The sequence below is a fragment of the Zalophus californianus genome, chromosome 14 (assembly GCF_009762305.2).
Source record: "Zalophus californianus isolate mZalCal1 chromosome 14, mZalCal1.pri.v2, whole genome shotgun sequence".
Classification (NCBI taxonomy): Eukaryota; Metazoa; Chordata; class Mammalia; order Carnivora; family Otariidae; genus Zalophus; species Zalophus californianus.
In genome coordinates, this window is record NC_045608.1 from 14,868,963 (window position 1) to 14,892,751 (window position 23,789).

The window sequence follows — 23,789 nt, forward strand, 5'->3', positions numbered from 1 at the left end:
TTTGGGGAAGAGAGACTCCAAAGCCACAGTTGTATAAAACTGGCTCATCTTTTTTTCCAGTGGCCAATGAACGGCCTGTAGTTGAGCTTACTGGTGGTGGCTCCATGCAGTTATGCTCCCTGGTACCCCCACAGTAAGTGGTCTTGCACATTCTTTCTCACGTCTGCATTGCTGCCTGAATGGACCATCAGAGGAGCTGCGTGGGAAAGAATTGTAGCTTGTTTCACTCTGTCTTGAAGTTTGTTTCTTCTGGTATCCTCTGCTCTGGGAGGAAGGGGTGTTCTCGTTTTTCCCCTCGAGTATTATAAGCATTTAGGGGAAGAGTATACTTTGGTTTGTTGTACACAGTAAATGTATTCATGCAGTAAGAATTTGTTGAGCACCTGCTACATCTAAGCTCTGAGCAACATGGAATAGTGGAACACATTGTCCTTGACTTTAGGAAATGTGCGATTTCATTGACAAAAGACATCCAAACGTGGGAATAGTTAAGGAACATTCTGAGGTAGTCATACAAAAACTAAGATGTGATGACTGTTCAAAGTGTGTAAACACAGATTCCCTGGGCTTACAGGGAATGTATTGTAAGTGTTCGATTTGGAAGCTCCTTGTCAGCCAGCATTTTGAGCACCAGCATGGTGCCTGTTCCTTCGGTGGTGAAAGTAATGCTGGGTTTTCAGATGAGGTCTGGGTGCCCTTCCTCAGGCCCCTGTCCCCTTGCTTTCTGATCCGGTGTCTTCCCAGCTTCCTGTTGGTGGAACTTTTCCCCCGTCTGGGGGGTAGATTTCCCATGTACACCAGCAGGTAGAAAGGGAGCTGAAGGCTGTGGGAGGCACTGGGAAAATGGAACTAATAGCCATTAGCCTTCTGCCCGCCCACATCCCACCTGCCCCTGAGGTTACCCCCACTGCGATGTGAGGTCCTGAGGCATCTCCTTGGGAATCTGTGGAATCCCCTGCCTTCTTCTTGTTGTTCCCCTCTAGCAGGGAAAGGAGGTGCACTGTGGAGGGGTGAGGTCCTAGGTTTAGGTCTTGTCTCTGCACTTTAGGTCTTGTTCCTGTAAGCAGGTTTTGCTCTCGGAGCCTCAGGTTCCCCATCTGCAGGAGGGGTACGAACGCCTCACGGAATTGGTTTAAGATGCAAGTAAGGAAAGTAAATTGACAGCCTTTTTTCTGCAGCTAGAACTGCAGCGTGAGTATTGAGTGGTTTTCCTTAGTTCCACTCTTAATCCTGTCCTTGCGTGTTCTTTCAGAAACATTTCTCTCCCCTGCCCCCCAGGTACGAATGCAGAAGAACTAAGTCAGTCCCAGCTTGAGCCTTAAAGAGCACATTCTCACAGAGCTAACACACCTCTTCTATTTGTGTTGGTGCCTGGTTGTTGTAACTCAAACAATGACCAGCAGCTCTGAGAGGTGATTGCCAGTTTGACTTGGTGCAGGGGTGATTTCTGAGAATGGCACATAGTCGATGCGTCAAGTTCATTTGTGCATCTAAAGCACTTGTGGGAGTGAACGTGTTGGGCTGGGTGTGCCTGGGCTCATGTACTCAGCCATTCCCAGGGCCAGAGTGATCAGGGCAACCGGGGGATGTGGGGGTGGTTAGGAAATAATGAGTGGCTTGTCCCTTTGCTCAGTAAATTTCTTTTTCTTTTCTTTCTTTTTTTTTTCAGTAGGCTCCACGCCTAGCGTGGGGCCTGAACTCAAAACCCTGAGATTAAGAGTCCTGTGCTCCATTGACTGAGCCAGCCAGGCGCCCCTCCCCAGTTAAATTTTTTATTCAACATGTGTTAATTGAGATCTGAATTCTTAATCGGGAGTCCTGAAACTCAAAATTCTATGAAATCACGTGTGGATGTGCATATATATGCTGTTTTAGGGGGAAAGAGATCCATAGTCTTTATCACATTTGTGAAGGAGACTGTGGTGAAATGTGAACAGCGCTTCCTGGAGTTGTTGGCTCACCAGCAGTCTGTGTGATGTAGGCAGCAGCTCCACTGTCACCCAGGAAAGATGAGATGCCATGGACCTATTTTGTTCACAGGGCTGGCTCTGTAGAGAGGCTTATAATCTAGCGATGGGGGAGCTGCTGGCTAAACAATTGTTAATTGCCTGCACATAGCAGGTGATAAATAAGCTGTTGACTACTCTCCATTGGACACCTGGATGTGTCTGAGAGGGGGTTGGTATGTGAAGGGTCCTCAGGAAGGGCTACCTCAGATCTGAAGCTTGGAATTGTACTCAGACCCAGAGGGCGTTGCCGTAGAAGAGCAGCCATACGAGGGGGCTTGGTGGCCTGTGAAGAACGCCTCGGGGCGGGGGGGCAGGCAGGCACAGAACCTCTGCCCTCTGAGTTCTCCAGGAATAGCCTTCCTGCCACACACAGCCCTTCACCCGTGCTTTAAAAACATCAGTGTTGACTCTGCTTGAGTAACTGCGCTGTTCCTTCCTGACTGTTGGAGGGTATGGACTGAGTGAGAGAAGGGATAGCTTCCAGTTTTATTTTGCCAGGGTAGTTTGGTTTCTGCTGCTTGCTTTTGCCCTTGGGCAGAACTGCCGGAAGGGATTCTGTTCAGGGCCAAATTTTAACTAGACATGAGTGCTTCTTCCATCCTTCCCCCTCATGTATATCAATACTTTAGTGGTGGAAGCATTTGCTCTGTGTAACCGTGCTTTCAGAAAGCAATTACTGCCTCTAAACGAATCCTACCATCACTGTCTAGAAAGGTGACACAGCCTTGCGAATCTAATTGCACGTTTTATCTCTTTCAGAACTCTTCCTCCAGCTGGAAGTAAGTACCTTGGATCTTCTGGGTTTGTAGGCCCTTTCTGAGATTGGAATCTTGCTCTCCCAATCCAGAGACCTTTCCTTCTGTCACCAAATGGACAGTTAAGAAGCCCCCAGCCGCAAGCCTTCATCACTGTTTTGTTTGACTAAAGGACATTTTGGGTCTCAGTTTAGAAATTCCCATCTATTCATTTATAGGTTGGGCAGCCTCTGATTATCACAGGGGACTAGGGGATACCCATCACTGCTTTCTTGTTGACTTTCATCTCACGTTAAAGCCATTGGGGAGTATGAATTATAATGGTCTAATAATTTGTTATATTGGTCCTTGATGCAGCCCAGTCTGAATTGGCTCAGTGGTTCAGTTTTACAGCCAAAGCTGTCTGGGTCAGTAGGAAAGACGGATTTAACATTTTTCCTTTCCTTCAGCAGACATCGGAATGTTGGTTCTTTGTGAATTATGGTGCTGTGGTACAGAGATGAGAGTCTGAATCTTGGATGATGATCTATTCCTGGGGTGGCTAGTTTGTATGTGTGGGGGCAGTCCTGACTTTATCAGAGCCACACGCGAGTGTGTGTGGTCATGCTTTAACAGAGCACGTTATCAGAAACCATTTTACTACTGAAGTCCGTGCAACACACATAGTCACAGCCCGCAGGATTACATGATCCACAGCCATAGCCCACCATAAGCTCCTTTGTTCTTAATATGGTGGTGAGATTTAAAAAATGAATGCTTTTTTATTTAGTATTGTTTCAGTGTCTGAGTACTTAAGGGTTCAGGTACCTAATAGATCTTCTACTCTAGTTGATCTTTATCTTGGTATCAGTATCAACAAATACAGTAACTTGGGCCACCTTGACTATTTTGTAATTGCAGCTAATTTTGAATGTAGGTGTTTCATCTGGAATGTACTATTTTCCTTTGAAATTGTGGCTTTAAAAGAGTTTGTCTTTGAGAATCTTAAGTTTTAACATAGAAGCCATGTGGTGTAAGAGGCGGAAGAAAGGAAATACTGAGTAGCAAGCTGGGTATGCTCGTAAAGACAAGCAGAAGTCGTATGGTTCAATTTTATGCATTTGTTGGGAAACTTGCTCCCAGACATCCCGTTACTGCCAGTGCACGTGTGAGTGCTGCTGTCCCACCTTTCTCGTAAAGGTGTTTTCTGGGCCCTTGAGTGCAGAGCCATACTTGGGAGTTGGAGCCCTGGCTGAGAGGGCCCCATGGAGCCCTAGCCTGTGTTTTCTCTTTTGCTCAGACTGAACAGGTGGAGAGAAACTACATTAAAGAAAAGAAGGCAGCAGTGAAAGAATTTGAAGACAAGAAGGTGGAGCTGAAAGAGAACCTGATTGCTGAGCTAGAGGAGAAGAAGAAAATGATCGAAAATGAAAAGCTGACGATGGAGCTGACGGGAGGTATGAAAGCATCCAGAGCAGGATCCTGGGAGTCCTGTGGGGCGCCCGGAGGGGTGCGGCGGTCCCTCCTCTGTCCTAACTCCGTTCCTCCTCTGAGCGGAGCCAGCCGGAAGGAGGGTGGGCTTTGACAGGTTTAAGCTCTGTCTGGTATTGGCTGTGTGACTTTGGTCAAGCCACTGAATATCTCTGAGCCTATGTCCCCCTCTATAAAACGGGGCTGATCAGACCTTGTCTTAGAGGATTGTGGTCAGAAATGTGAGTGCCTAGCATAATGTGTGTAACGGATGTTCAGTAAATGTAGACCTTTAGTCGTTGCTGCAACTGCTGGCTTATGCTTTATTTAATTCCTGGGTCAGCTGCCATTCACGGGTGACTTATCCACATCCACGGGGGGCGGGGGGGGGGGAATCTCTGCCTTTTTTTTTTCCCCCAGTCTGCCTTAATTACAGAAAAGGCATTGTCTTCCTTTGACCTAGATGTGAGAACAAAGGCATTTGACTGTATCATCTGTGTTCTTAGATCCCTTCCCCAGGTGTTACTGTGAACATTTCAGGCAGAGTTGGTACAAACTTGGCAGGAGGAAGCTAAACTGAACAAGTTTCCTGTGAAGGTAGTAAAGTTACATTAGACTCTGTGCCAATCTCTCCCTTGCCTTCTAGTTTTTAAGAATCCACGTCCGGGAACTCAGCAGGGTCTGGGCAGGTTTAAGGGAGAGGCAATATGGGCTAACTGTTCTGTTGCCATACGTGTAGACTGATGAATCCTAGAAGGATACAGGGTGGGGAGTGGCCTGAACTCGATATTTGGGAACTTGGCAAAATTTGTCAGCGAATACTGCGAGACAAGTTAGTGGTGAGTTTGTCACCTGGGTGTATAAGCGCATGCTTTCTGCGCACCCCCTGATTTCACTCTTGCCGTGTACAGAAGGTGCTGCGGCTCTGGCATGTCTGATTTTAGTAGCGGTCCATAAGAGATGCACTGTTTGCACATGAAGTGCTTGGGGGAGGACTTTAAATATAACAGTTGAGAAGTGGTATTTCCCCTTCTGTATTTCTGGTGCTGTGACCCAGCATGGCCCTTCATTTGACATAAACTTCTGGCCCCAACCCCCATGAGAGACCTATGAGAATGATGTGGTGTGTCTGAAGTGGGTGGGGGGTCTGATTCTTGAAAAATCTCTCTTGTATCTCTCTCATTGAAAGACTTTGGCAGAAGGAATTAATTCCTTGAAGGCCTCTGAAAGCGCTCAGAAATGTTTTTTTGGTGAGCATGAATGCTAAAATAGCATCTTCAGACAGCACTGTCTTGTTCTTGTGGCCACGCTTTGTTGATTAGACCGCTAGCCCTGTGCTGCCTTGTTCCGTACCAGTCTGCCTATTTTCTGACCTGTACACCGTTTTCTTTGACGGTGGCTGTCTCTGGCTTTGATGCCTCATCGCGCTCTGCTAGAGCCACCAGATGTTCAGGAGTCTTCATTAGGCTAGTGGGAAATATTGTCAGTTTATAGCTGCTCCCTTTCCATTTGCAGGGAAGGGTATCATCACCTTACCTGTGATTTGGCATCCTGATTATTGACAAGCAGTAGACATTGTTTGGCCAGGCCGTTTTGCAGCCAGAATCTTAACTGGGACGGGAGGCACCTCCAGTGACTGGGGGCTGAGCCTGCCAGGGTAGGAAAGACAAATAAATGCAGGGAAGTCATTTGTTACGCAGTAAAATAGATTACACAGTGCTTAAAGCTGGCCATGGGCATTAAATGTACCGATGTCCTTCCTCAAGCCATTTGGTACCCTTGGTGTGGAAAGCTGTGCCAAGGTAATGATAGAGTGTCGGAAGAACAGGCGCTGGAGCTAGAAGGGTAATTAGCGTTTCCACAGATGGTGCTGCCACGGGGCTGGATTAAAGGCCTGATTGCATTCCTCTCATTGAGTGACTTATTTCACCTTTGTGGATTGATGCCCAGTATCAGTGTTGCCTGGCGTTGCCCGGAAAAGCTATTTCTTAAAATCTCTTCTGGTTAAACGTGAAGATCTCTCGAAAAACAGTGTTGGAATTAGAGGTGGCTGGGAAGCTTAGACCAAATAACCCATTGGGAATGGGGAGATCAAGTCACCTGCTTTGTCTGAACGGGACCGAGAGCATTTGCAGACTCTGTGGGAGTTGGTGGGAGGTTCTCTCCACTGCCCACACCGCTTGAGAAGAACCTAGCAGTTTGTGCAGGTGGAAAGGTGTGCTGTCGGTAAGGAGACTGGGATGAATTCTCCATCAGTGCTCCCCCCCCCGCTTGGGTGTGTGTGTGAGTCAGCTGGGGGTCTTGGTGACATGCAGCTGCTGCTTCAGCGGATCTGGGGTGCAGCCTGCGACCCTGCATCTCTAACTGCCTCCCGGGGGCTGCTGATGCTGTTGGCTGGACGACACTTTGAGTAGTGAGGGTGTAGGTGGAATTACCTGAGTGTGAGTTTTCTCTGCAGTTGAACACCATCCTTGTTCTCTGGACAGCTTTGGCCTGAGGGAGATGGGACCCTTTGTTCCTACCCTGGTTGGGCACTGAAGACCTGACCTTGATTCTTTTCTCACCTCTCCCCACCCATCTCCCGACAGGCACCCGCCGCCGCGGCCATTCCTGATGCTGATGAGCCTGCCAGCCCCTTAGAGAGGGGCCTCCTTGGCTTTGCTCTGGGCCTCTAGGCTCGCCCCATGTTGCACTGCACCTGGTTTGGGGGTAATTGCCGATCTGCTACAGTGGTCACTCTGCGGTGGCCTTTTTAATTTTTTATTTATGAGAGAGTGCAAACCAGTGTTGGGGGGTCGGGTAGGAAGATCAGAGGGAGAGAAACTCAAGCAGATTCCCTGCTGAGTGTGGAGCCCAGCTCTGTGCTCTGATCTCATGACCCTGAGATCATGACCTGAGCTGAAACCAAGAGTCAGATGCTTAACCAACTGCACCACCCGGGTGCCCCGATATGTATATATTTAAGTTTATTTATGTATGTAATCTCTACACCCAACATGGGGCTCGAACTCATGACCCCAAGATCAGTAGTCACATGCTCTACTGACTAAGCCACCCAGGCGCCCCAACATTCTTTTTCTTAAGGATGCTCTTTTGAACTGCAACTGATATTTTTTCAGTAGCTAAACAAGTATGGGTTGGTCTTAATAGTTAAACTGTGTTCACGTGAAGTTTTTACTGCATTTGTGTGCTGTAGACAGGTAAGCTGAGTGAATGACTAGGCCCAGAGAAGTGTGGAACCCAAGTTCGGTAGGAAAGTGCTAATTGTATGGTAATTGCAGGTAATTACTGTTATCGGGAGTATGTCTCCATAGGGACGGTGCTGTGACGGCTCTGCACAGCACTGATTCAGCCTGTGCTCCCATTTCTTAGCCAGCATGCCCAGTGTCGCCTGGAGAGTGCCTGTGTCTGTCAGGTGTGGCTGTTCCTGCTGGCCTTGCCAAGTGAGCAGAGCAGGAGGATTTGCACTATTTTCACGTAGTTGAGGTGGTTCGGAGAGGAGCACTTGTTCAGTGTTTCTGTCTCCTGTCCCCGCCCCCCCCCCCGCCCCCCGCGTTTGGTGTTCGGTTAGATCGCAGATAGTATCCCCACGGAAGCAAACCCAGGAAGGGTCCTAGGTTTGCTGAGAGGCTTTCTGATTTAAGTCAGTTAGAGTTGTGTTGGGCTTGTCTGCGAGGCAGACTGATTTCCTGCTTAAGTGCCTTCTGCATGGGTGCCATGCTCCAAGGTCTGGGTGTCCCTTCTGGAAGTTTGATTTTTGTGGTGGATGCAGATTGAGCCCCTTGGGACTCTTGCCAAACTCCAAGGACCCTGATGTAATAAACTCAGAAGGCCAGTCTCTTCTCGTGAGAAGTGGAACTTCTGGGTGGTTTCAGACCCAGGTAGTTAGATATCCTTTCTCTCTGTGAAAAATCTAGCTCAGGAGGTCGGAGCAATGTGAGTGGAGTAGGTAATCTGCTGTGTAGTTTTGGGACTGTGATACTTACATGGTGGTCTTCCCCACGAGTCCCATCTTCCACCTGGACCACTGGCCAGGACTTCTCCCCATGCCTCCTCTCCTGGATGGTGGTGGGGACAGGCCAGTACATTTCAAAGGCGTTTTCAGATCACCTTCCTTCTGCTGAAGTCATCTTTTGGATGAAAATTGATTAGGTTATTGTGGTGGCTAGGCTAATAAAATGGATTGATTTTTCACTATTTTGTAAGAAGACTTTGATTATTTTTTCTGATCTATGAGTGATGCGGGTATGACTTTCTGAGCTTACTAGCCATGATTAGACTACGTTATTCCCACATTCTCTCAGCTGTGCCTCTACTTGGCTTACTTCCATCATGTATTGCCCACCCTCCCCACCCCCCAAGACTTGGCAGCCCAGAGGGCAGGGCGCACTGGGCCATTGTCTTTGGTGGACAGAACATCCCATGATGCTCACATGCTAAATGCTCCTTCTCCAGTGGTCTTTGGGTTGGGTGAGCTCCCTTTATACCTTATTTTCCGAATTAGGCATGAATGTTACAAAGCCTCACAGCTGACATCGGTTGTCCTCAAGTATGTAACTTCATTCAGCTATTTGCACCTTGACTTTTTGAAAAGATTTTTCTATAGTGTTTTCCTGGCTGCAGATGCGGTAATAAAAATTAGCATCGATTGAACTCTTGCTACGCCAGGCACCATGTTTAGGGCTTTCCTGGTATCATCTCCTGTAAGCCTCCCAACATTCTGTGGGGGAGGTATTGCTGATAATTCCATTTTATAGGTGAAGAGAGTGGAGACAGAGTATTTATGTAGCCCGCCTTAGGTCACAAAGCTGCAGCAGGGATTCACACCCCCTGGCCAGTAAGTAACTGGAGAAGAGTGTCAGCTCAGTGGAGGGTGAGAGATTTCTTGTAGAGAGGACGGACTGTCTCCCCTCTTCACTTTTTTTTTCTTTTTTTAAAAAATTTTTTATTGTTATGTTAATCACCATACATTACATCATTAGTTTTGATGTAGTGTTCCATGATTCGTTGTTTGTGCATAACACCCAGTGCTCCACGCAGAATGTGCCCTCCTTAATACCCATCACCAGGCTAACCCATCCCCCTACCCCCCTCCCCTCTAGAACCCTCAGTTTGTTTTTCAGAGTCCATCGTCTCTCATGGTTCGTCTCCCCCTCCGACTTACTCCCCTTCATTCTTCCCCTCCTGCTATCTTCTTTTTCTTTTTTCCTAACATATCTTGCATTATTTGTTTCAGAAGTACAGATCTGTGATTCAACAGTCTTGCACAATTCACAGCGCTCACCATAGCACATACCCTCCCCAATGTCTTATCACCCAGCCACCCCATCCCTCCCACCCCCCACCACTCAGCAACACTCAGTTTGTTTCCTGAGATTAAGAATTCCTCATATGAGTGAGGTCATATGATACATGTTTTTCTCTGATTGACTTATTTCACTCAGCATAACACCCTCCAGTTCCATCCACGTCGTTGCAAATGGCAAGATCTCATTCCTTTTGATGGCTGCATAATATTCCATTGTGTATATATACCACCTCTTCTTTATCCATTCATCTCTCGATGGACATCTTGGCTCTTCCCACAGTTTGGCTATTGTGGACATTGCTGTTATAAACATTGGGGTGCACGTACCCCTTCGGATCCCTACATTTGTATCTTTGTGGTAAATACCCAGGGGTGCAATTGCTGGATCGTATGGTAGCTCTATTTTCAACTGTTTGAGGAACCTCCATACTGTTTTCCAGAGTGGCTGCACCAGCTTGCATTCCCACCAACAGTGTAGGTCCCCTCCTCACTTTTTCTCAGGGGCAAGTGTGTTTGTCCTCCTTCCTTCTGCGCCGTCTCCCACGTACACCTTTACAAATAAGTACTCCCCAGATCTGTGGTTCGCATCACTTCTTCTCTGTTTATAGGGGGTAAAAAAAAAAAAAATCAGTGTTGCCCATTTCCCTTCTTAGAGCAACACACAGAAGTATCTTTTGACTTTGTCCACATGATTATTATATACTCGCAGATCGTGCACGTTGCTGTGGTGGAAGGGCTGCGCTTGGATTCCGTAAGGCTGTGCTGTGTGCTGTGCTGATAGTGTGCATGGTCATGAATGAACGGTCTCGTCGGGCTTGACCTCATCTAGTCGTTCTGCAGGAAACGACTCTGTCGAGCCCCTCCTGTGTGCCCGAGCTACTGTGAGGTGCTGGGGTGGAATTCAGGTGTCCCTGGAGAAAACGTCCCATACAGTGTGGTGCTTGCTAGCAGAGGTTTGTACAGAGGTTTGCTCTGGTTGCTTGGAAGAGAGTGTGACTCTGGAAGCCATCATGGGATGGGGAGCGTTGAACTGGCTTTCAGGGGTTGTTGTGTAGGAGTATGCCAGGCAGAAAAGAGGGGGCCGGGTAGAGGGGACAACGTGTAAAGGCTTGAGGGCATAGTAAGGCAGGTGACCTCGGGTGAGAGACTTAGCCAAAAGCTCTCACACAGTGTTTGTGTGAATGAAGGAGGGGCAAGACCAGAAAGAGACTTGGCTTTTTTTCTGTAGGGTGTGCTGAGCCGTAAAAGTATTGAATAAGAAGGGGGATGTGTAGAATGATCTGATCTGTGTCTTAGGAAGATGGCTCTGAGGGAGGTGAGACCAGGACGAGGGGATAGAGTTGAGAGGTGGTGTAACGGCAAAACTGCCCATGATCTGGTGAACATGATGTTTGGGGGAAGGAAGGTACGTCACAATGACGGATTCTGTTCTGGCTGGGAAAAAAAGGGACAGATGTGATTTCCCCTAGACACGGGAGAGGAGGCAGCCATGGGAGGTGAGACAAGAAGTGAGGTCACTTGGGTCACTGAGAGTGGATGGTGTTGTGGGCGTAGGTAGCCATTCAGAAGGTCGGAGGAGCTGCATTGGCGATGGAGACTCACTGGGACAGAGGCTGAAAACTGACTGGACTCCTGTGGTCACCAGCAGAAAGGAGCCCAAGGAGGCAGATCAGGAGAGGAGAGATGTGTGCGGTGGTGGCTAGGGGAGGAGAGATTTTAAGGCAAGGAGAGTCAGCAACAGTGTCAGGCTGCAAAGAGAAGTTAAGAAGAATAAAAGAGACTTTATTATGAGCCTTCATTAGATCATTCTTGATAGTCAAGTAGCTATAAGAGGTTATAAAACAAAATGAGAGAGTCCAAGGTTGTAAATGAACAAGTCCTATAAAGATGTTAGCACTGAGGCCCGTGGCCTCTCAGAGTCTTGTGCATGAGTGCGCTTCAGTTCACCCTCCATGGGAACCGCAGGAATTGGTTTACCCAGATGATCCAGCTTCCTTCTGATCCCGAGAGCCTACCATTCTGTGGCTTCTGAATTTGAGGGAAGAGGAGGAAAGTCCTAGTTTTTGGGATGCTGGAGAGATGCTTCCACAGGTAGACTGCTCGGCTGAGCTGTATTTCTGAGAGGGGCATGCGCTTAGGCCAGCCAGTCTGAGTCTTCTAACCACAGCCCCCTCGCTGATGTCTGATATGGGTGTCTGGCTTAGGCCAAGTGTGAACGAAATGTTCCCAATAAAACAGTTCTGATTGGGTGGCTGTGGGGCAGATATTCATATAGTACAGCGATTCTTACTTCAAGTGGGAATTGGATAGATTTACCCATTCAATTCTTGCCACAGATTCTATGGAAGTGAAACCCATCATGACCAGAAAGTTGCGGAGGCGACCAAATGATCCTGTCCCCATCCCAGACAAGAGGAGAAAACCCGCTCCTGATATCCATTTGCATCAAGCCTTAATTGCTTTTTTTCTTAAGACTACTGAATCCTTTGCTTATCCATTTGCTAGAATATACATGGCCATTGTCCTACAGAAATTGTATGTGATTGGCAGGCATTTGTATTTATCCCTGCGCTAGGGAATAGCCAATTTTTTTAGAAGATTTATTTATTTGAGAGAGAGCACAAGCGTGAGCACAAGCAAGAGGGGCAGAGGGTGAGGGAGAGGGAGAGAGAATCCCAAGCAGGCTTCACACTAAGCACAGAGCCCAGTGTCGGGCTTGATCCCATGACTCTGAGATCAGACCTGAGCCCAAACCAAGAGTCAGCTGCTTAACTGAGTCACCCAGGCGCCCTGAGAATGGCTGTTTTATTATTGAGTCCTCGATTGCTGCTGCTTCTGGTGGGAGGAATTTGTAGAGAACAGTTACTTGGAAAGGCACGTCGTGCTGCAAGTTCAACATGGTTAACATTTGGAGATTCAAGGACGACCTCAGATTTCACATGCCTTAATTTTTCTACTTGTAAAATGAGGCCAGTCATACCTGCCTTTTGTACCTCCATCATCTATATCCCGAAAACAGTGGAACGCAAGTTGTTAAAGCAAATGAGATTTCAGTCTCATAAAAAAGCCCTTTAATCATAAAAATGGGAGGGGGAATAGGGCACACACGGCAAAATTCTGTTTCTATCCATGCGGAGAGGATAAGTAGCCATTTATACAAAATGATTCAGTTGTCTGCCACCAAGAAAGGGTTTAACTTCAGGTTCCTTTGCACAACTGAGAGTTTAAGTTATGTGGGAAGAATAAGCCCACGTCTGTGTGTGTGCGCGCGCACACACATTGCAAGGCTTCAGATGTTTGGAACAGAAGCACTTCATAAATTGAGGAAGTTCTCCTCCTCCTGTGTCCTGTGCTCTCATTCTTGGACTTACTGAACGACTTAGAGATGTTTGAAAGACATTTGTGGGTTCTTTTACGTACCTGGGCACCACAACATTCAGTGGAGTCAGTAACTTCCGAGAGGCAAATGGTTGTAGGAAGAGCATCCGACAGAGTCACGCTGTAAATCCTAAAATCCTGGTACCGTTTTGTTGATTTCTGCTTGCTTGGAAACCATGCTTCTCTGACACGTTCCTTTAACTCTCAACACCCCAGCTAAACTATTTGTTAACAGACGAACAGATCATGGAGGATCTGAGAACGTTAAATAAGGTACAGTTTGATTTCTTTTTTATTTATTTGAAAGCTTAGGTTTATGTCATTCGCATATTACTTGTTAAATCGTTTTTGATACCTTTGACACTTTACGTTGCATCTGAAATGATCTGTTCTAAGATTTCTTGTTGTTCTTCCTACAGCTTAAGTCACCCAAGAGACCAGGTAAGTGCACAGTGTTGCTGGTATCTTGCCATCTTTTTTATCACATTGTACGAAAAGCATGCTTATACCTGACAAGGAATTGTTGCAGTTTTCAAAAATAAAATGTTCATCATTTGCCTAGGAGTAGTCATCATGAATACTGAAGAGAACCTTAAGTGCCCTCTCCCCTGATTTTTTTTTTTTTTTTTTTACTCTGCTATGTTAAAGTTAATTTTACTTTTTCCTTGATTTCTTGTAAAAGAGACATTTGATTGATAGGCTGGTAGAGGTTTCCTTCTGTGTAGGCATCAGGCATAGATTTAAGTATACCTCCATTTCTGGAAATGAAACCAGAAGGATTTTTCAGTATTACTTGCTTTGTGGAGTGAAGTGCTGGGCACCGCTTGTCCAGTGGTGTGTCATGGCCTGGCTCTGGTGAGGGATTCACAGTCCCAGCTTACAGAAGAGGCCAGCCCAGTGTTCGCAGTGGTTCCTTCCAGAGTGGCACTTGAGAGTCCGTGCTAGGCTTCAAGATAGAATTCTGGACAGGCAAAGCATTGTTACTTTTTAAGCACTGTGATTACTCACATGTCTGTCTACTCACCAAGCCTCGTGGAAGGAAACAAGATTCTTTTTTTCTCTAAACAATTTCCTTCTGAGAGCCACCGTGGTCCCCAGATAGGTCCCGTGTTTCTGAAGGCATGATGGGGAGGGGGTTATGGAAGTGTGTGAATTTAGATCCTTTGAACCCACTGTAGTGCTAGCTCTACCTAGTAATAGATAGTTCTAGAAATGACTTTGGATTTAAAATTTTAAAGAGATTTTCCTAATTCTTGCCTTTCTGGGCTTCTGATGATCCCTTGGGCAAATCACTTCGCCTGCCTGCATCCCCGGTTTCTCCTCTGTTCAGTGAGGGTAACCTTTGCCTTGCCTACCTCACAGGGCTGCATTGAGGAGCAAGTTAGGCGAAATATTTTTTTGAATTTTGTTGAATTCTCATTTTTACACCCCTAAGGACTTAATGATCATGATTAGTACCACCTTTTAATAGCATCTCAGTTCAAGCATGTTAGTTGTCAGACCCATGTGCTTGTTACACGCTTAGTCATTGACATATCTTTGGTTCCGCCAGCATCCCCGTCCTCTCCTGAACACTTGCCTGCCACACCGGCAGAGTCTCCAGCCCAGAGGTTTGAAGCTCGGATAGAAGACGGGAAACTGTACTATGATAAAAGATGGTATGTTACGGAAAAACACAGATTATTCGTTAAGAGTCTCCAAAGAACCCATGAAAGAGGGCTGGGGCTCTATCTCATTGTTCCCGAGCATGGCCGCTGCTTAGCTTACATCATACTGAAGTAGAATAACATTTCAAAGTGCATTAGCACCAGGGCGCCTGGCCGGCTCAGTCAGTGGAGCATGCGACTGTTGCTCTCAGGGTCAGGAGTTCGAGCCCCATGTTGGGCGTAAAGCTTGGTTTAAAACAACAACAACAACAACAAAAAATGTGTCAGGAGTTGTTTGATCCATACTGCTCATTCGATCTCTGAAGGCAGTGTTTCCTGAAAACATGTTCCTATGGGAGCCCCCCTCCTCTGTCTGCGCTGCTGGCATCATACTAGAATTTGCAGGCTTCTGTCTTTGGTGCTGCCCCTGTAGACTGAGGCCAGGGCTTATGTCCCTTTCTGCCTTCTCTTAACTCTGCCCTTGTGCACCAGAATGAATAGGTGTTCTGTGCAAAAAAGCAATTTGTGGTCAGATGAGTCTGGGGGATGACCATGTTAGTTAAAGGGTTTTTTCGCTCTAGGTGCTCTTTGGTTCTCTGATACCCTCATGTGCGCTGCAAATTTCTGAGATGTTATCAAGTATTACTTATTTGACCCAGGGTGCCCTTTTTGCATGCATCGTCCTGCTATATGAGTGTTCCAGGAAACATACTTGGGGGGAATTGAATCCTCAGACATTACCAGTTTATACTAAAGACAGTTTTTTTTGTTTTTTAACTGCTATCTGTGTAATTTTATTTCTGAGCTGCATGGGAGTATATAGGTATGTTAAATTAGTTTTTTAACATGCCAGAAATATTTGAGAATAAAGACAGTTTAAAATCGTCAGACCACCAGTGTTTTCCATCAGCAAGGAAATTGTAAAGCAGTGTGAGAGAACTTGCAAACTCACTCACTTGTTCATTCAATAAACATTACTATCTGCTCTGTAGCCCCAGATTCTGCTAGGTGTTAAGCCATCTAGATCCTACCTCCTTGTTACAGTTCCTTTAATTCTGACATTTTCCTTTATTCATTGTCCATATGCAGGCATACTCAGTTTAAGTCTTGGTGGACACATTTGCATTCTGAATTTCCACTTGTTTGTGTGGAGAATGTTTATCTGGGGTTACTGTATGTTCTCTGTAATCATCATTTATGATGGCTGTCATTTTTAATGATGTTTTGAGTTTCAATATATTAACCCAAAGTTCCAAAATTAGAGTAATAGTTATTTTGAATTGTTTGAGCTTTGCTAAAGAAGAAAAACCCCAAGATTGTTAGTTGATTACCTTAAACTATTATCCTTCTGGAGTTGGCAGAAATGCTTAGAAATCTAGTCATGCCCAAAATAAGTCCGTTCCACCAAAATATTAGATTAGTGAGTTAATTACTCAGTCGATGGTGAAGGCCGCCTCTATGAGCCTGATCTTAGTGACTTCTGCCCCTCTCATTTGACTATTTAGTTTTCTTCAAAAAGACCAGTTAGTGTATCCTGACCTTGCTTCTCAAAGCATATCGCCACTAGGTGGCAGGCCCTAACAGCTCAACACACTGAGGGGCAAAATAAGATGAAAAGTGTTTCTAATGGTGAAAACCAAATAACCCTTAAAGATCAAGCCCACACATAAGAACCATCTTCAAAAACGATGAGATTTATCACTAACATTTTTACGGATCTGTGAGTCTTAAAGCTGTGTGATATTTCAAATGATGTTCATTTTGTAATTGTGTTGCTTCAGATCTTCTTTCTGAGGCTTAATTTTTAGACTTTATGAGACTTGTCTTGAGGGTGAAAATGCAGTAAGAGAAAATTCTTGTTTTTCCAAAGAAGGGATCTACGGTGCCTGGTGTTTCATAACATAAATAGAGTGGTCACTTTTGCTCTGCTAGACCTCCTGAGCATTTTGAGTGAATTTCGCTGTCTTCCTCATAGGGGCTGCAGAAATTTTGAAAAGAAGGTCTCTGGGAGCATTTTCCTTTTTCAATGAATTTCAAGTTGTGTGTTGTTGAATATGGAGACTGTTCTTTTCATCTGTATTCTGTGTTTTTCCTTTTAGCCTTGGCAGTCAGAGTTGATGACACCTTTGTGGGAAGGTGTTTCCCTCCTTTCCCTGCCACATTTGGAAGGTGTTCATGGGTTCCTGGCTCACGCTCTGACCAGTGCATAGCTGGCCTCATCTCTCACCAGGCTCAACTTGATGTTTAGCCTTTGTGTCCTGTCAGTTGGGAGGCTTTCATTCTTCCTTCTTTTTCGCCAATCACGGCCTGTGGCTGAGAGGTCAAGTGAACCACTTTATGGTCTCTCCAGTGGTATGGAATATTTGGGTGCAATGGTACTTCTGGCAAAACATGTTTCATTGAGTTTTAAATGACTTCAGCAAAATGAGTGTGATTCAGGCTTCCCATCTTGGCATGAACACTTACCAAGCTACATTTCATTTTGAAAGATAAGCATCTTCACTTTGCCTTGGTCTGGTAGTGCTTTTAAGGCATTTTATGTCCTGCTGTAAGTTTTCCTCACATTTTGATTTGGACTAATGACCCTTCTTAAAAGTACCACGGAAGTAGCTGATATTTTAAAATAACTAACTAATGGTGCCGGCAGGCTGGTTTATCTCTCCTCACTTTTTCGGGCTGCTAATGTGAATCAGGAATGAAGTCCTCCCCGCCCCCCAGCCTCCGACTGACAAAGGCTGTTAAGACGGTGAATATTTACAATTGGCATTGGGACTCCTTGAGGTTCCAGAGCTTAACATGGTAATTCAGTTTTTTTTTTTTTGGGGGGGGGAAATGAAACGTTAATATCAGGATTCCCAATAGGATACAAAATTAAATTAATTCTACCCCCTCCTTTTTGACCCACCTTTTGAAGAAATTGCCTTCTTCCATAATAGTACTGTTGATTCTAGTTCATTGGGTTTAATAGTAGAAGCAAAGCTCTAAGAGCTCATTTATTGGGATTCCCGGGTCAGGAGGTCCCATTAGTAGTAAAGTCAAGTCAGTTTGACTTTGGGGCTTGTTCTCTGAGGCTATTTAAAGTATTTTTTTCATCTGAGATGAGTTGCAGCTTATAAAATGGGTTACTTGGCAAAAAATGATAATGTACATTTTTAGCTCTCTTGCTTTTTAACAGTTTTTAACAGTTTTTATGTCTATATTTTGAATTCTCTCCCCCTCTTTTATTAGTCTTTAAAAATTAAAAAGTAAATTTGTATGTTAAGGTTATCCTATACTTTTTAGTTTCGTCTTGAAAATTTGAATGCTAATTTCTGAGGATTTTTTTTTTCCCCAGAGAATTCAGATAGTTGAATAGATTTGAAATCCAGGGATAACAGTTCCCCAAGACTGTGTGTATGAGAATCTGGTTCAGGAGGATCTGAGATTCTTTTGGCTTGGAAGTGGGTTGTTTTGGGAAACACGCAGGCCAGCTCTCCTGTGGAGCAGATAGTGACCAGTGGTGGACATTCCAAGCCACCACCATTTGGTTACCCCAAAGCAGGCAGATTTGGGAGGTGGCCAGACCACCTCCGGGGGAGGTGGGGTGGTAATAGGCCAGATCTTATTGTTACTTCTGGTATTCATTTTCAAGCCAGTCAGAGGTGTTGGGGTTTGGGTTCTGCACACATCTGAAGGAAAATGCAGCACATCTCATGAGAATTGTTTGACTAGTCTCCCAGAGTTAGCTGTTGTCCTTGAAGACATTAAGATGTTAATTTTAACATCAAGTTTTGTTTTTACCCATCTTTGTTATTTAGCTTTTTCCAAAACCGTGACTTATTTAATTTTTTTTTTTTTTAAAGATTTTATTTATTTATTTGAGAGAGAGAGAGAATGAGAGATAGAAAGCACGAGAGGGAAGAGGGTCAGAGGGAGAAGCAGACTCCCTGCTGAGCAGGAAGCCTGATGTGGGACTCGATCCCAGGGCTCCAGGATCATGACCTGAGCCGAAGGCAGTCGCTTAACCAACTGAGCCACCCAGGCGCCCTGACTTATTTAATTTTTAATGAGTAATAACCTTATTTCAGAAAAAAGAAAGCCATGCAATGAAAAGAATACCATTCTTAATTTACATTTCATATTTCTATAAAGTTGTAATACACGTTTTATTATACATCTTAACTACATAACTTTACCCAACTTTTTCTGTGTGTGTGTGATACACATATAACATGTGTTTTTTTACAAGCACAGGAATGTAACGGACATAGATTTCCCCCCTCCACTTGCAGTATATTGAGCATGTTTCTACACTAGTAACATACTCCTTCACCACACTGTGACCTTTTTTTATTAAAGTATTTAGGAAATAGTATCAGGATGACTTGAGGCTAGGTGGATGCTTTGTGTCTTTATCTCATTATTTAATAACTCACAGTCCCCATAGAATAACTTCGAATGTTCTCCCGCTCTGTAATTTTACTCTAACCATCACTCAAGATGTTATTATTTACATAGGAAAGTTGGCTTAGGTGTGGGAGGGCAACGGGAATCTTTGAGTCACGCTGTGAACTAATTCAGCCTTTCCTCATGCACTGTATACTTCAGACCTTGTGATATTACATATTTAGCATAATGAAGGTCCCCTGACCCAGTTTACCAACTGATCTCTGGCCAAAAGCAGCTTTAAAGCTGAGTCTAAACCAATCTCGCTGTTCTAATTGCATTTATGATTCAGTTTCTTTTAACAGTGTTTTCAGGAAGTAAATTGAGTTGGAAACCTGAGTTTTCAGCTCCTAAGTAGCAGGTTAAAGAGTGCTTAGAACCTAGATTGGAAAAAGCTCATTGTGGGAGTGAAGTACATCTCTGTACTGTGATATCCTGGCAGTAGATTATTTATTATACCAGTGAAATAGTCTGCCTCCCCGCCCCCCGAAATAATGATAACATGACGTACTTTGCTGGGAGATGCATTTTGGTAGAATTTGCAGGAGTTGGTGTGTCTGCTTTAGCCAGATCTGTGCAGCCAGAATGAAGCAGAGGTTATGTTCCTGCCTGACTGGGGCTGGCCCCGGCCAGGGCTTCCAGCAACAGCTCGGTTCGTGTTTCCAGCTCTTGTAGCCCACCAGCTGCTCCTTCTTCCTGTGGAGCTGCTCTTGTCTCATTTGGGCTTTGGCCCTGGCTTCCTCACTTTCATCCTCGGCCTTACCTCTGAACTTGGAGAAGTTGAAGGTGGTCCTGTGCTCCAGGCCAAGAGGATGGCTACTGGGGCTGAAATGGAGTGTCTGTCTGGTCTGCTCCATGGAAGGCAGCTCTCCCAACTGACCAGGTCAAATCAGACCCCCTGGGGTGCACACCCTGACACTCCGAACCTCGCATGGTTAGTGCTTGCTAGTTGTGATTACTCAGTATTCTTCATGGCCACTGTATTTGAAGCTGTGTGATTGCAGGGACCTTGTGGTCCTGTTCACTGTCCACCTCCAACCTCCAGCATCCTCAGTGCTGCACAGTGATTAATGAGTATTTGCTGAATGAGTGACCAAAGAAAGAGTTGAATTTGGCCTGCCGTCTTGTGGATGACTTAATTTGGACATATTGAAAATAAATAATAGATCGGTTGTTCAAACCCTGCTATTTATTTTGTCCGCCCAAGCTTCTTCAGTGTTTGGGGATGCGTGGAAAGTGGGAACAGGTTTTATTTTGAAAAATTATAATTTACTTTTTGATTGAATTGGGATGTATAGTCCAAATAAAAAGTAAGCATGGAGTTCGCTTCCCAGCCTTTCCCCCGCCTCCCTTTTCCCTCTGTAGAAGGACCAAGGAATATAAGTTTTAGATTAGGAGGTCATCTCATCTAATTGAAGGGTGGAGCCTTCAAATTAAACTTGAAATCCAGACTCTTCCTCAAATGTAAATTAAGACTCCTTCAGTCATATTCTTTGTGGTGTTTTCCTTTCTTCCCCTTTTTCCTTTCTTTTTAAAAACTGGTGCCTTTAATAATACTGTATTATTGACTTAAAATTTGTTAAGAGCATAGCCCTTATGCGAAGTGTTCTTCCTACAAAAGAAAAAACAAATAATTCTGATGAAGAGGGCAGGAGGAGACTTTGGGAGCAGATGGATGTGTTCATGGTGGTGATGATTTCACGGGTGTATATACTTACCCCAGACTCATCGAGTTATAAACAGTAAATATGTATGGCTTTTTTTTTTTTTTTTTTAACATATCAGTCTTACCTTGATAAAGTGGCTAAAAACATATATAAACTTGTGTCTTGTTTTTTTGACAGGTACCACAAGAGCCAGGCCATCTATCTGGAGTCAAAGGACAACCAGAAGCTGAGCTGTGTGATCAGCTCTGTTGGAGCCAATGAGGTAGGGGCCGAACTTCCTCCCCCCTCAGGAGAGCAAAGTGTGACAAACCTGCAGTGCAGGTGCCACCAAGAACATACCATGGAATCGTGTGTCCTATGTGGGTTAGGATCTCAGTTAGCACTTCCCGGCAGAAATTGCATGGAGACAAAAGATCCCCAAAAATCCCTTACTTTGCTTGACTAACAACTTAATGTGGATTTATATATTCCTGATGGTATTGGTGAACTCCACATACAGCAATTGAGTTGGGAATGACTGAGGGAGACTACAGGAAAGAACAGAAGGCAAGTCTGTGTGATATCTGTGTGTTCAAATCCTGCTGCTTTGTAAGGTACCTGTGTACCGGCCATGGAACTTGTTTGTGGAGCATACTCCATCTTTGTTATTTCTCTAGAGCTTTCGTCTGTACTAAGAGCTTTGTTTTGTGCTGTGGGGATTTAATGAGGCACCTGGCCCAGGGTCTGGCACACAGTACGTGCTCAGTAAATGGATGCTGGCCGGATCTGAGCCACACACTACTCCTTGCCTACTGTCTTTATAATGTGACACGTCCTGTTGTGCCTCTCAGCAGTGAGCTGCCAGGCTCTGGCCCTCAGGTATTGGTTTCCTTGAGTCTCTCCTGTAGGATAGCGACTGGTTCTAAAGGCAGCTCGGAGGGTTATGCTCCAGGATAGGATGACTGGCAAATGAGTTCTCCGACGGGCCCTTCATTAGGGGGAATGTCAGCAATGTGTAACTTGTATTGTTAGTAGTTTTAAAAAAGTTTAAAACTTTAATAGCTCGATTGGCTTGATCTTTTATCAGTCCACAAATGTCTGCAAAGAAATTGATTTTTATGTGTCTACCCTCTGTAACTTATTTGTGCCATTGCACAGTAAATCTAATGAAACTGGATTATGAAATAACTTAAGCCTCTTCCATTCTCCTAGCTTCCTGAATTGAAAATGCCCTCAAATGTGACTAGTTTGCGAAATGATTGTTTACTCAGAAGTTAGGGAGAGCCTTCCAGATAAATGAATGTCCTTTCTCTCTGGACTTGGGGTCTGTGAGTCACCCCAAGCCAAGTCAGAACCAGAACAGGGGATCTGATGGAGAGACCTGCTGTTTTTCAGCAAGAGGTGTTGTGACTTCACAGCAGAGCCCTCGTGTCTGGCCATGTGGTCTCCTAGGACCCAAACCTAACTTCACAACCAGTGCCTCATCCTCCTTGGTGACACCTTAAGATTTTTCAGGAAAAATAGAAATGCAAGTTACATTTTTTTTCTCTCTGTTGAAGATTGTCATCCTTTGACATACTAGAGTGTCAAGGAGGTCTGACAAGAAAATGGTGACACTGAGACATTTCACCTGGAGGGGAGAAGCCTCAGTACATCAGAGGCATGCAACTCTGGTGATGGGAAAACATTTCTCACTTCTTGGAAGGATTTTAGCTGGTTTTTCAGGTCAAATCCTAAGTGACACTGGAGCTAGTTGGCCTTGGCACAGCCTGACTCCAGGCACATTTGTTGGGTGAGTCTGAGGCTGTTGGTGACTCCCCACTTCAGCCACTCTTAGAGTCATTTTTCAGTTTAAAGTGCTTCTGCAGGGGTGCCTGGGTGGCTCAGTCGTTAAGCATCTGCCTTCAGCTCAGGTCATGATCCCAGGGTCCTGGGATCGAACCCCGCATCAGGCTCCCTGCTCCACGGGAAGCCTGCTTTTCCCTCTCCCACTCCCCCTGCTTGTGTTCCCTCTCTTGCTGTCTCTCTCTCTGTCAAATAAATAAAATCTTAAGAAAAATAAAGTGCTTCTGCAAGGTCCTTAGAGGTTCAGCTTCATGTGAGGTCTTTAATTTTAAACCAGTGTATTTGACTTTAAAGTCTCTCTGTTGCTAAACAATCACATTAAAGGAATTGAGACTGAGAACAAACACTTTTAAAACCTGAAAACTGAATGGGGGAGGGAGAAGATAGGTCTGTAGACTCCTACTTGCATATGTGGGTGAGACGCAGAACTTAAAAGAATCATGCTTTTGGCCCCATCTGATTGCACATTAATTAAACGGATGAAGAACAGGTAAGAAGAGCCAAAGCCGGGTTAGTGGACAAGAGCAAGCGAGGGGTTTGAGAGCAGGCACCAGGATTCCCATCGGACAAGCTGACTCAGCCGTTCTTTTCTATAAAATGGGGTGAAGATAGTTCTTCATGGGGTTCTGAAGATGAAAAAGCTCAGGTGTATCAGGTGACTGAGGAGGTGGCTTTTTCCCAGTCCTGGCCACAGAGATGACACTTACCGAGTGCCCTCGTCTGCTTTTGCGGTCCCCGTGCTGCCAGAGTTCATTCTCCATTCTATGCAAGAATGCATCTGCCCTGTAAAATGTCAGACATCTGATACCATCTGTGGGAAAAGGATATGCTCAGGAGGGAAGGGCTGTCTTAAGCTAATTTAGCCTTCTGATGATCCTAATTGGGCCTTAGCTCACTCATGGGCTTTTTTTTTCCCTTGTTATTTTTTCCTTCTTTTTCTGCCATGACCATTAGCCTTAATTGCCAGGAAACCAGAGCAGTGAAAGACTATGATATGGAAGTCCCTTGGGGCAAGGAAAATATTTCCAAATTTGATTGAAAGTTTATATTCATGAATATATGTATTTTGAATGTTGATAATGCTGTAATCAAACCAAATGAAAAAAAAAGTTCCCCAAGATCAAGGCAAAAATAGAACCTGAGATCACTGTGCTTTCCATTTTCTTAATCAGAGGTGCGTGAGAGGGAGAAGGAAGGAGAAAGGAGGTCCGGGGCTGATGCCTGCTCTACGCTAGAGGTTTCCTGTGGGTGGGCCCCCACAGCCTGACAGGAGGAGGTTGCCACTTGTCCGCCCACACCTCATTCATGCAGATGTTTTGATGCTCTGG

At 45.1% G+C, this 23,789-nt stretch overlaps 1 protein-coding gene across 7 annotated transcripts in view; it reads left to right on the plus strand.

Annotated features, from left to right (window-relative positions):
* The window catches only part of SUDS3 (SDS3 homolog, SIN3A corepressor complex component), a 181,648-nt gene that overhangs the window by 7,018 nt on the left and 150,841 nt on the right, over nt 1–23,789 (plus strand). For all 7 annotated transcript variants that reach the window (XR_003517090.2, XM_027577081.2, XM_027577083.2 and 4 more), the window contains exons 5-11: nt 2,769–2,788; nt 4,044–4,200; nt 11,858–11,953; nt 13,111–13,172; nt 13,319–13,340; nt 14,452–14,557; nt 20,815–20,899. Coding sequence is in view for 6 of the 7 variants with exons in the window: in XM_027577081.2 (XP_027432882.1) it covers nt 2,769–2,788; nt 4,044–4,200; nt 11,858–11,953; nt 13,111–13,172; nt 13,319–13,340; nt 14,452–14,557; nt 20,815–20,899 (548 nt within the window). In the remaining variant the exon portion in view is untranslated. The remainder of the gene's footprint in view (nt 1–2,768; nt 2,789–4,043; nt 4,201–11,857; nt 11,954–13,110; nt 13,173–13,318; nt 13,341–14,451; nt 14,558–20,814; nt 20,900–23,789) is intronic.